The sequence below is a fragment of the Xiphias gladius genome, chromosome 16 (assembly GCF_016859285.1).
Source record: "Xiphias gladius isolate SHS-SW01 ecotype Sanya breed wild chromosome 16, ASM1685928v1, whole genome shotgun sequence".
NCBI classification, from domain to species: domain Eukaryota; kingdom Metazoa; phylum Chordata; class Actinopteri; order Istiophoriformes; family Xiphiidae; genus Xiphias; species Xiphias gladius.
In genome coordinates, this window is record NC_053415.1 from 16,300,107 (window position 1) to 16,312,500 (window position 12,394).

Below are 12,394 nucleotides of genomic sequence, written 5' to 3' on the forward strand. Positions count from 1 at the left end.
GATTCATATTTCAGTCTGTACCAAAGTGGTGGATCTACTGACAGACCAACAATGCCATGCCTAGACCCATGTGGCTAGCATGGCTAAAAAGCTAAAATGCCTTTTTACTGTGCAAGAGGCTGATTTTTTTGTTGTTTTTTTAAAATTACAGTATCTATTTTTGCATTTGGACTCAAATAATGGCCCACACATACATACATACTGTGTGGCCCAAGCCAACAGAGTGAGAGCAAATGTTACTCAGCCGTGTAGCCACAAAGCAGCCTCAGATTCTAGAAGGAGATTCTGCCAGGTGCAAGAATAGCATGTTTAACATGTAAGCTGGTAAACCTAAACCCAAGCATGGGTTTCGCTTTCCCCTGCAGGCTAACCAGAAATGAAACGGCTCTTTTCACTGATAATGCAAGGGGCTATAATCCTTGATCTTTCTATTCCTAAGGAAGCATATTCATAAAGATCTTACCATAAAACACATGTATGCACTATTACAAAACAAACAGCAATCAGTCAATTGTTATCAAACAGTTATGGTAGAAGGTTAAAGATTTGGATGTGTGTGGATTTTGACAAAAGGGAAGTGATGCTTGCTAATTATAGACACAATGGTCTAACCCAGTCACCTGGTACTTTCATCTCATTACCTAGAGCTGATCATAATTGTTACTCTTATTTCAGTGCACAACTTGACAACAGGACTAATAGCAGGATCTCTTTTCAATCTCTCATGTGAAAAATGCTCTTCCAACTGGTGAGTATCAGTTATCTTTGTTGATATACTGTGAAGTGTTAAAATTGCATTCATATATCCTGAAATGGCATGTTAGATTTGATCAGAAGGGCTGTAAACCACAATAAGTAGAAAATGAAACGTTAGCTGGTACCAATTCCTGGTTGTATTATGAAGTAAAATATGCTGTGCATTCCTTGCATTCATTTTCAATAATTCATAAATAATACTGAATGTCCTGCTGAATGCTTGACATGTGTAATATGATTGTGTTGTCTCAAGAATGTAACTGTATTATTGCTTTCTACCTGCGCTCATTTCTCAGAGAAACACCTGTGTTTCTGCACAGATGTGTGTGGCACTGCTGGCCTTGTGGTGTTGTCTCTGCACATCGACAGCTAGCATTTCTTACCCAAAAACTCTGCCATGTGATGTTAGTGAGTCCAACAACGGGAGTGAGGTGAAAGTGGACTGCACTGAGAGAAGCCTCAGAGGAATCCCCCCAGGCATCCCCAGAGACGCTACCAACCTGACGCTCACCATCAACCATATTCCAAAATTAAACTCCTCCTCCTTCCAGGGTCTGGAGAACCTGACTGAGATTGACATGAGGTGCAACTGTGTGCCTGTCAAAGTCGGCCCCAAAGATCGGATGTGCACTGAGAGTGTGACGATAGAGGAAAACACCTTTACCAGCCTGAGGAATCTACGCGCGCTGTATCTAGATGGCAATCAGCTCAACAGTATACCTAAAGGCCTGCCTTCAAATCTGGTCCTGCTGAGTTTGGAAGTGAATAACATATATTATATTTCTAAAGCAAACCTCTCTGAGCTCAGGAATGTTGAGATTCTTTACCTTGGTCAAAACTGCTATTATCGTAACCCCTGTAATGTGTCCTATGATATCGAGATTGGTGCATTTTCACAGCTCGACAGTTTAACATTCTTATCTCTTAAATCAAATAACTTATCTTTTATTCCACACCAACTACCCACAAGTCTGAAGGAGCTGTATCTCTACAACAATAATATTCAAGAAGTCACTGATGAGGATTTCAAGAACTTAACTAATCTTGAGATTCTAGATATTAGTGGAAACTGTCCTCGGTGTTACAATGCCCCTTTCCCATGCAACCCATGCCCAGGAAATTCACCGCTAAAAATCAGCAAAACAGCTTTCAATAGGTTAACAAAACTAAAGACACTCCGCTTGCACAGCAACTCTCTGACATATGTGCCATCTGAGTGGTTTACCAACACAACAGAGCTGAGAGTGCTTGATCTCTCATCAAACTTTTTGGCAAGAGAGATAGGAGACACCAAATTCCCACATTTCCTGGGCAAATTGGAAGAGCTGGATCTCTCATTTAACTATGAGCTTCAGCGGTATCCTCAAACACTGACACTGAGTTGCAGTTTCTCCTCCCTCAAATCCCTTAAAATTCTCAGACTAAAGGGTTTTGTATTTCAGCAGCTAAAACCAGAGAGTATTGCTCCTTTAAAACCTCTCTCAAACCTGGAGGTTCTAGATCTGGGTACAAACTTCATTAAAATGACAAACCTTAGTATTCTGATGGAATTAAAAAGCTTTAAAATAATTAGTCTGTCTGACAACAAAATATCTTCCCCCTCTGATGGCCAAGATGCTTTTGGTTTCTCTGGAGGAGAGCCCTTGTACTGGTCTCCAATGTCAGCTGCTGCTCAGTACCAAAGTAAGGAAGTGAGAGAGATTCATTACTTCAGCTATGATGAATATGCACGCAGCTGCAAATACAAAGACAAAGAACTTGGAGTTGTTGCATCGTTTGTTAAAAGAGAATGCAGCCAGTTTGGCAAAACCCTGGATGTCAGTAGAAATAACATATTCTTCTTGCATTCAAGATTTTTAAATCTCAGAGAGCTGAGGTGCCTCAATCTGTCTGGAAATGCAATGAGTCAGAGTCTGAACGGCTCTGAATTTACCTATCTGAGTAATTTGCAATATCTGGACTTCTCCTTGAATCGCCTGGACCTGCTCTACTCCACTGCATTTCAAGAGCTGAAAAGTCTGGTTGTCCTGGATATAAGTAACAACAACCATTATTTTGAATCTGAGGGCTTGACTCATATGCTTAATTTCACTAGAAATTTAAAGAATCTCAAGATTTTGCTGATGAACCACAACAAAATCTCTACTTCCACTAACACAGAGCTGGAGAGTCAATCTCTAGAGAGGTTAGAGTTCAGGGATAACCGGTTAGATATGTTGTGGCGAGATGGTGACACCAGATATGTCAATTATTTCAAGAAATTACTTAATCTGACAGTCCTTGACATCTCACATAACAACCTCAATTTCATTCCAGACCAAGTGTTCAGCAGTCTGCCAGACAAGCTGTCCGAGCTGTATATCAAAAATAACAAACTAAAATCCTTTGCTTGGAAGAAACTACAACTTCTACATTCTTTGCAAGTCTTAGATCTCAGTGGAAATAGTTTAGATACTGTTCCAATGTTATCAGACTGTACCAAATCTCTCAAGAAACTAATTTTACATAAAAACCAAATCCTACAACTCGCACAAGATTTCCTCAAGGATGCTTACAACTTAAAATATCTAGATCTTAGTTTTAATCACATACAGCACATTGAAAAATCCAGCTTTCCAGATGATGTTGTTAATCAGATGGACATGCTGCTTCTGCACAAAAACAGATTCATGTGCGCTTGCAATGCCACTTGGTTTGTAACATGGCTCAACAGCACCAAGGTGACCATCCCCAGACTGGCCACAGACGTGACCTGTGCCGCACCAGGGGCACAAAGAGGTCATCCTGTAATCTCAGTGGACCTTTTGGCCTGCCAGCACAACTACCTGTCAATCATCCTCTACACCCTCATGACTTCCCTCGTCCTCAGCTTCCTCACCCTGTCCATCTCCAGCCATCTCTTCCTGTGGGACGTCTGGTACATCTACCACTTCTGCAGGGCCAAGCTCAAAGGCTATGACCGTCTTTACTCCCAGAGCTCTGTCTATGATGCCTTTGTCATATATGATAAGGAGGATCCTGCCATGTCAGAGTGGGTGATGAAAGAAATGTGCGTTCATCTGGAGGACCACGGAGGCCATTGTTTTAAACTGTGTCTAGAGGAACGGGACTGGATCCCTGGATGTCCCCTGATTGACAACCTCTCCCAGAGCATCCACAGGAGCAGGAGGACCTTGTTCATTCTCACAAACAAATATATTAAAAGTGGCAACTTCAAGACAGCTTTCTACATGGCCAACCAAAGGCTGATGGATGAAAAAAATGACGTTATTGTACTGATCTTCCTGGAGCATGTACCTTGCAATTCAAAGTACCTGAGACTGCGGAAAAGACTGTATAAACGGTCTGTGCTGGAGTGGCCAACAAACCCTCAAGCCCAGCCATACTTCTGGTTCAGCTTGAGAAGTGTATTGGCAACTGAAAGTCACAAACAATACAACAATCTCTTCAAAGAGACACTGTAATTACAACAACAGACTGTAATACTTTGTTCCTTTTTTAATTTCAGATTGTTCTGAATGTACTTCTGTGTATTAATGTGTGAATACCTCACCATTTAAATGTAAACAAAAGAAAATTATTGTATTAATATAATGAATTACCTTGTGCTAATTTTAATTTAATATTTACTAGAACTGGCTGGCACTCTTTTCCATCCAAGGATTATAATTTTCCATTTTATTTGAGATGACAAATACATGCCAGCATAACATGAAAAGGGGAAATGCAACAGATGTACTTCTTCATTTCATATACCACTTCTGTTTGAGAGACTGTCTTGTTGTGTGAACCAGTCAGTTTGTTGCTTTTGTTTGACTTCAGCAACAGGAGGATTTGTCAAATGAATACTGTTTATTAAAAATGAAGAAAACAGAGATTAAGAAGGCCATTCTGACTTGTGATGGCTTGATGGCACACGAAGCAAGCATAGTTTTTACGAACAGTTCATGTTAGATTTTACCTGAAGGATTCCAAAGTGCCGCCTGTTTTCAAAGTTGTCATTCAAGGATCACAAGAGATTAATAAAATACATGCACAATGGTGAGTTTTATTAATACAAGTTTCTCTGTACTTTTTAAGCACTGCTTTATGTATAGCAGAGAATAGATTTATCTACTTAATTTTTAATTGGATCTTTAATGATTTTGTGCTTCTATGATTCTGCACTAAGAACTTTATAACTTTTGATAATACTCGTACCAACAGCATGAATATATTTGACTCTTAAAACTTAGACTGTTCACATTATGCATTGAAAACTGTTTTGCATTTTTTGATAAACGAATGTTCAAGAATAATTACAGCACATTAAAGTTTCCTCGCCATTGTCTGGAGAAAAATGGTACCATATCATGGTACCTTACACCCACTTATGGGGAAATAAAGGGGAAACCAGATGTTAACATGAGACTCTGTATCTTTTGGAACAAGAAATAACACATTTGTTTACTTACAAATTAAAAAAAAGTTGAATTCATAAGCCTGAAAACCAACCTCTGCCTGGTTCAGTAGACTCAGGGGTTCTGCTGTTACAGGCTTATTTGGTGTGTTATGACCAGTAGTTTATGGTTTCTAATGTTAGGTAATGTTAGCAAATAAGTATTGTTGTGTATTTGATATTACTGAGTTCACAGATCACAGACTTTATGACTTTTCTCTATTTTTGCCATTGTTTCAGTATCTTTTAGCACTTACCATTATCTAACAAATGTAACTTGTGGCCACAATGCAATAGCCTTTGTTCAGCAAACATTATATTGTCTCTGGTTAAGAGGTTTATGTAATTTATAATACTAACAAAATACCAAGAGTAGCTTTTCCACCTTAGTGTTATTTCACTTACAAACTACTGCCACCTGCTGGATAGAGGCGGTGCCACTCTGAAAAGCAATTCCAACAAATTAAAACAAATGTCAAGTGCACATATGACAATAGCAAAACACGGGTTTTGCTTGCTGTAATCATTCCTCCCTAGCACGCTGTTCAGACTGTAACTTTGGAAAATATCCATTTGATATGACTAACTCAGACTGGCTGACGATAACTTCAGATAAACTTTGGAATGAATTTTGGCACACGCAATACCAGCCGTAAGTTTTAGAACACCCCCATTTTTCCAGGTTTTATTGAAATTTATGCAGTTCAAGTCCAATAAGTAAAATCTTAAACGACGTGTTTGGAACAATATTTGATTTCCATTTTCTGTTGAAAAAAGAATGAGTCAAAAATTTAGATTAAATTTAGTTCAACAAGAAGATTGCAGGATTCCTTGTTTTTAAAATATCCAACATTTTTTTTTTTTTCAGTGCTTTATTTACAGAAACAGTGAGACACTGAATTATACAAATTTAAATAGCAGCTGGAAAAATTTAGGTGTTCTGAAAGACTGTGGATTTTGTCCCCACAACTTAATTTGGAAGCACATTAGGAAGAGATCAATTAATTTCCAGTATGAACAGGAGAGAAGACTACAGCACGCAAAAACTGTTTCAAGGTTCATATGGGTACCTGACCATTGCTTTCAGACAAGAAAAAAAATGTGTACCTATCCTTTAACACAGCACAAAATGTATGACATACTATATTACAAGTTAATTCACTTGACTAATTTTATTGTTTATCTCCAGACCGTCAGATGTTGGATGCATTTGCTGCTGTTCTGTCTGTATTGCCGTTATGAGATCCAGCCAGCTTCATGTAAACCTGCGTGGATGTTACCACAGTTCCCTTGTGACGTCACAGCCGACAATACCTCTAACATCATATTTGACTGTAAAGGGCGTCATTTGGATAAAGTACCTCTCGGGATAACTGGTAATGCAACTGAGCTCATCTTGTCAGAAAATTACATTAAGCATATTCCTGTGAATTCATTGTCTCATCTGCGGAATCTGACCAAACTCAACCTCAGCTGGGCAAACAAGAACAAAGAACTGATCATTGATGCGAATGCCTTCAAAAACCTGACAAAACTGAATCATCTGAAACTGACTGGCAACTGTCTGAGTAATATTCCCAGAAATCTCCCTCTCAGTGTGGAAATTCTTGAGCTGAACAATAACAAGATGTTGTTAGATAACATGAGCTTTGCTGGCTTAACAAACGTGACTCATCTGTGGATATCCAAAAACTGCTACACGTGGAATCCTTGTAAGAAATCTGTGACTGTTGTGGAAGGCACTTTTGCAGTTATGACCAAACTGCAGGGTCTGGATTTGTCCTTTAACAACTTAACCAATGTTCCCAAAGGATTACCTCGATCATTAAGCATGTTAAAGTTGGGTTCTAACCAAATACACTACATATCTGAGGAGGATTTCCTTGGGCTACATAATTTAAAAATCCTAAAAATACAAGGGAACTGTCCAAGATGTCAAAATGCTCCATATCCCTGTGTCCCTTGCCAAAACGTTTCTCTTGGCATACATCCTGACGCATTTCACAATCTAACACAGCTTGAGATACTGCACCTGGGAGGAAACTCACTGGACCATCTGAAACCCTCCTGGTTTAAGAGGCTGAACAAGCTTAAACAACTGTTCCTGTCATTTAACTTCTTGCTACAAGCAATTACTCAGGAGGCAACATTTCTAACATACCTTCCCAAGCTAGAAAAAATGGATCTCTCTTTCAACTTTGCTCTCAAGTTCTACCCTACAACATTAAATCTTTCACAACAGTTTTCACATCTCGTTTCACTGAGAACTTTGCATTTGCAGGGTTTGGTCTTCCAGAATATTGGACCGGACACACTCAGACCGCTGTACCAGCTCAAAAATCTGTCGGCACTGAATTTAGGGACTAACTTCATTATTCACACTGATTCCACCATATTCAGCAAATTCCCCCACCTGAAAATGATATATCTTGCGGAAAACAGGCTGTATCCTATTCCGGTGAACAGTCCCCCACATCCAAGTGACGGATTAAATCAGAGGTCGGACCTTTCTATTTCACCTTTCATAAAACCCCATCCAAAGGACTTCGCTTATGAGATATCACACAGCTTAATCAAGAAAGAGTGCTTTGACTCTGGTCGAGTGCTAATCCTCAGCTCAAATAATCTGTTCTTCATTTCTCCAAAACAATTCGATGGCTATGGAAATATTGCATGTCTCAACCTCTCAGGTAATGGATTTTCAGCAGCACTCAATGGCACAGAGTTCTCCTTGCTGCCTAATCTGACATACCTGGACCTGTCATTCAATAAGATCGATCTGGCCTATGACAACGCCTTCAAAGAGCTACAGAAACTCCAGGTACTAGACCTCAGTTACAATGCGCACTACTTTAAAGCATACGGGATCACGCATAATTTAAACTTCACAAAAAATCTGCCACACCTGAGAGTGCTGAATATGAGTCATAATGCCATCTCCACATTAACAACAAAACAGATGTACAGCAGATCATTAACAGAACTTCAGTTTACAAATAATTATCTTGGGACTCTATGGAAAGAAAGAGATGGCTCATACAACATGCTTTTTACTAATCTTACTAATTTGACATTTTTAGATATATCCCAAAACCAGATTACAAAGATTCCGGTCGATGTTTATAAATATTTGCCACGTAACCTGACCAAACTACGAATAAGCCATAACTTGCTCACTGATTTTGACTGGGACACACTGAAGTGGTTCCATCAACTTCAAATTTTAGACCTGAGCTTCAATTCTTTATCTGAGGTGAAAGGTATAAACTCAAACATCACTCAAACTTTGACTTTCCTTGACCTGAGTCATAACAACATTTTCCACTTGGACAATGGATTTATAAAGGGTCCTAAAAGCCTTAAGACTCTTAGCCTTAGCTACAACAAACTGACCACCATCAATCAATCTACCTTCCAGTCGAGACCTGATAATCCGATTCGGACATTGTTCTTGCAGAGAAACCCGTTCCAATGTACCTGTGATTCATTGGATTTCATTCTGTGGATTGAAAACAGCGACGTAAAGATCCCGAGACTGACCACAGAGGTGACATGTGACACACCGGCAAACCAGAGGGGTCAAGCGCTGATACGCTTTGACATTAACCAGTGTGTAAATGACAGTAAGGCATTCCTGATCTACAGTCTCACAGCTTCCTTCATTATTGCTTTTATGTTTGTGGTAACTGTTGCTCACTTATTTTACTGGGATGCTTCCTATGTAATACACTATATGAAAGCTAAGTTGAAGGGATACAGATCCTTGAACTCACCAGATAGTGTTTATGATGCCTTTGTTACCTATGACACCAGAGATCCACATGTCTCTGAGTGGGTGTTGAAAAATCTGCGGGTAAAACTGGAAGAGGAAGGAGAGAAGCATCTTCCTTTGTGTCTGGGGGAGAGGGATTGGCCACCAGGAGTCCCGCTGGTTGACAATCTCACTCAGAGCATCCAATACAGTCGCAAGACCCTGTTTGTCTTAACGGAGGGCTATGTTAAGACCGGGGTTTTCAAGCTTGCAATGTATCTGGCCCACCAAAGACTGCTGGATGAAAATGTGGACGTGATTGTGCTGCTGATGCTAGAGCCCGTCCTGCAGCACTCCCACTTCCTACACCTGAGGAGGAGGCTGTGTGGGAAAAGTGTTGTAGAGTGGCCGAGAACGGCGGCCGCAGAGCCCTGGTTTTGGCAAAACCTGAGGAGTGTCGTCAGAGTAGACAATCAGGTGATGTACAGCAAGACGTATTCAAAGTACTTCACCAGCCGGTGAAGCAGGATAATGATCAGTGATGACTGTCTGGGAATCATTTATAAATTTATTATGTGGACAATAACATCTAGAGCTTGTTATGAAACCATTGTTCTATAGCAATACTGTTTTGGTCCGTCACAACTTTTATCACTCTACCTGGGACATAATAAAGGTCACCTAAAGACGTGATCTCATAGGTTTTGCTGATACAGCTACAATGATACTGAATCTCTTGTATATATTACAGCATTTAAATAAATCAATCACTGTCAAATCTGTGCCACGTTGTATATGTAAATGTTTCAAACTGTTATCTCATCTCCATCTAACCTAGAAAATATTTCTAGGTTATTTACCTACAAAAGGGAATTTTACTGCTTTTACTGTTACTAATGCACCGCATGCTCCTCCACTGCAAGCGTTTGCTGCTAGTTTGAAGTCAACGCTAAATTATTTTCTGAATTAAAAAAAAACAGAAACTGGCAAGATGTACACATCCTAGTTGCTCCGCAGCGTTAGAAATCGTGAGTCCACAATTGCGCGTTTGCCTGCACGCTCTCCCCCGTACGTCCCTATCTATTCTCTGGCCTTCCGCGAGTTTCCCCATTGCATCACGTCCTGGTCATTGCTTGGGTTGTCCGCACGGTGTCGTCACTGCTACAGTTTTGAAAGGGGGGGGGGGGGCCTCTGTGCAGGTCGAACCTAAACTTATTGTCCCAGTCAATAACCACTTTGTAGCCTACATTTTGTTCGCTTCGTGCCATGAACAAACACCTGGAGCCGCTATGATGACACCCAAGCTTTCTATAGGGAGAGGAGAAACCTAGGGGGATGGTCTCACTCACCTAATCTGGTACAGCGGGTCTTACTAAATGCAATTTATTTATTTTTTATTTTATTTTATTTATTAATTTTATTTTTTGCTCGAGCAAATGCCCCGACTTTTGCCAAACCTACATTGGGTCTAGACACAGTGGGCGTGACGTCGGGGGGATTATTTGCATAATGCGCACTATTTATACCGTGATTGACGCCGGAGCCATCACTCTGCTGCTGCGCCAACCAGACCTTCGTCCAGTCGTCTCTCTGACCAGAAGCCTGGTGAGTGTGTTACCGTTACCGTTTAATCGCATGCGGGGGGTGGGTTTTATTTCGAGCCCGCTTTTTCGTTTAGCCTGGCTGTTGAATGGCTTAGTCACGGGTCATGGGTTTATTAAATTTCTGCTCGTCGCCCCACATTGTCCTGGCTCAGCGCCGAACGGTGTCAGCTGCGCAAGACGTGTTAAAGCTAACAAAGCTAACGGCATGAATAAGGAAGTACCGACTGTTTGCCCCGTTTTTGACGAGTAATTGCTACAGAGGTACTCAAAAGCATAGCGTCAATTTTGTGGTCTATGAAACGACAAAAAAAAATGCTGCATGCTTTGTCAGTTAGCCTAATCCATTTGGCTCAGCATGTTGAATCTAATATTCGGTACGTGTGCTCTGCATGGAATCTCGGGGTTATTTGTTCAGAAGGGGGCTTGGCATGAGTTGGAGCCAGCCTGCTCGTCTAGATTACTTGATTGCTTAAAAGGGCGGTGGTCCCTCAGCTGCACACATTCACTGACACAAAGCTTTTCTCAAATCGGGCGCTGATGGACGCCTGAGGCGGGGTTTAGGCAAATGTCACTGTCGTTCTCACCCCCTGGTTTTTTACAATTTGTAAAAAGCCTTACGGGCTCTTGATTTTAGACTTCTAAAGTCTCCTATGTGCAAAGGGTTTTTTTAATTTTATATTTTATTTTATATAAAAGACGAACATAACTACAAAAGTGTTCTGGTTTCTTCTGCTCCAGAGCCACCGCAAACATGGCTGACAAACCTGACGTCACAGAAGTCACCACCTTCGACAAGACGAAGCTGAAGAAGACCGAGACTCAAGAGAAGAACACACTGCCAACCAAAGAGAGTATGTTCTGTTCCCAGTTAACTTAATCCAGAGCATTTAGTGGGTATGGTGGGGCAACCATTTTGGAACTAATGGTGCAAACTTTCCTTGCAGCCATCGAACAGGAGAAGACAGAGTCATCATGAAGACGGGTCCTCCTGTGCACTGTACATTCCACAAGCCTTGGCTTTTTTCTTTTTTTTCTTTTTTTTTCTCAACATATTCCAACATGTATTCCAAGTTGCAGTACTCACTAATTGACAAAACAATGGCTGTACAACCGCACACCACCTGCTTGCCTAGATGTCCCTCTGTACCCAAAGGAAGTGTGGGTCAATGTCGGCGTGGGTTCCCGGTCATCCGTTTTGCTGTGGCTGAATCACCAGGTGTGTCATGAAACAACTGAGGGAACTACACTTTGATTTGTAGCCCTGCTCTGGCCACCTGTGACTGCTCACAAAGCAAGCAGTGTTTCTTTTTGTAAAAACTGGAATGAACAAGTTTGTTAAATATGCAAAATAAAAAATGTAAATTGATGGTGTCCCTTATTGTATTTTTTTATTTATTTTTAAGAAACCTGTAGGATCTCTTACTTAGCCATCCAGGGCTCTAAGAACACTTGCATACAGACTCTATTTGACATACAGAACTTTGTTGTTCTAGCTTTTGTCTTGTCGACAATGTCAAACAAATGTCCTGTGGAAATTAAATTCCACAGGTATGACTAAAGCCCGCCATAGCATTTGCTCACATCCTTGAGTGAGTCTAGATGAACCATCCTAAGGATGTCTCCATAACTCACACGCACTTCTCCCAACATTGCCTTACTTGGCATTAGACAAGCCATGCAGTCCCACCTCTTCCTGTACAGTGCCCCTAACTATTCCTTCCTTACTGCTACACGAGGCCGATGCTCAGCTAACCCTGAGCAGGAGCACATCCCCAGCCCCACCCTACTTTCTCAAGCTGTAGCTTATTGCAGCTTCCCACTGTGAAGCTGCAAAGAGGAAAGTTT

The 12,394-nt window shown here is 40.8% G+C and overlaps 3 protein-coding genes across 4 annotated transcripts; all 3 read left to right on the plus strand.

Moving 5' to 3' along the window:
• Nucleotides 1–659: 659 nt before the first annotated feature.
• On the plus strand, nt 660–4,220 carry tlr7 (toll-like receptor 7). Of its 2 annotated transcripts, none has more exons than XM_040148852.1 (2): nt 660–748; nt 1,053–4,220. In XM_040148852.1, the coding sequence occupies exons 1-2, from the start codon at nt 734–736 to the stop codon at nt 4,218–4,220; spliced, it is 3,183 nt and encodes a 1,060-aa protein (XP_040004786.1). In that variant the 5' UTR covers nt 660–733. The 2 variants fall into 2 exon arrangements, with proteins under 2 accessions (XP_040004786.1, XP_040004787.1); XM_040148853.1 differs by having other exon boundaries at nt 734–748; nt 1,077–4,220.
• A 325-nt stretch (nt 4,221–4,545) lies between these two features.
• Nucleotides 4,546–9,712, plus strand: LOC120801539 (toll-like receptor 8). The gene is made up of 2 exons (XM_040148652.1): nt 4,546–4,797; nt 6,384–9,712. Exons 1-2 carry the CDS (start codon nt 4,795–4,797, stop codon nt 9,465–9,467), a joined length of 3,087 nt encoding a protein of 1,028 aa, XP_040004586.1. The 5' UTR covers nt 4,546–4,794; the 3' UTR covers nt 9,468–9,712.
• Nucleotides 9,713–10,425: 713 nt separating this feature from the next.
• On the plus strand, nt 10,426–11,913 carry tmsb4x (thymosin beta 4 X-linked). The gene is made up of 3 exons (XM_040147650.1): nt 10,426–10,550; nt 11,288–11,400; nt 11,494–11,913. The coding sequence occupies exons 2-3, from the start codon at nt 11,301–11,303 to the stop codon at nt 11,523–11,525; spliced, it is 132 nt and encodes a 43-aa protein (XP_040003584.1). The 5' UTR covers nt 10,426–10,550; nt 11,288–11,300; the 3' UTR covers nt 11,526–11,913.
• The last annotated feature ends 481 nt before the right edge of the window (nt 11,914–12,394 follow it).

Bases quoted from the DNA above. Each gene is read 5' to 3' on its own strand.
- tmsb4x (XM_040147650.1), top strand. From the start codon at position 11,301: ATGGCTGACAAACCTGACGTCACAGAAGTCACCACCTTCGACAAGACG. The intron at 11,401-11,493 runs GTATGTTCTGTT...CTTTCCTTGCAG, and splicing joins CACACTGCCAACCAAAGAGA to CCATCGAACAGGAGAAGACA.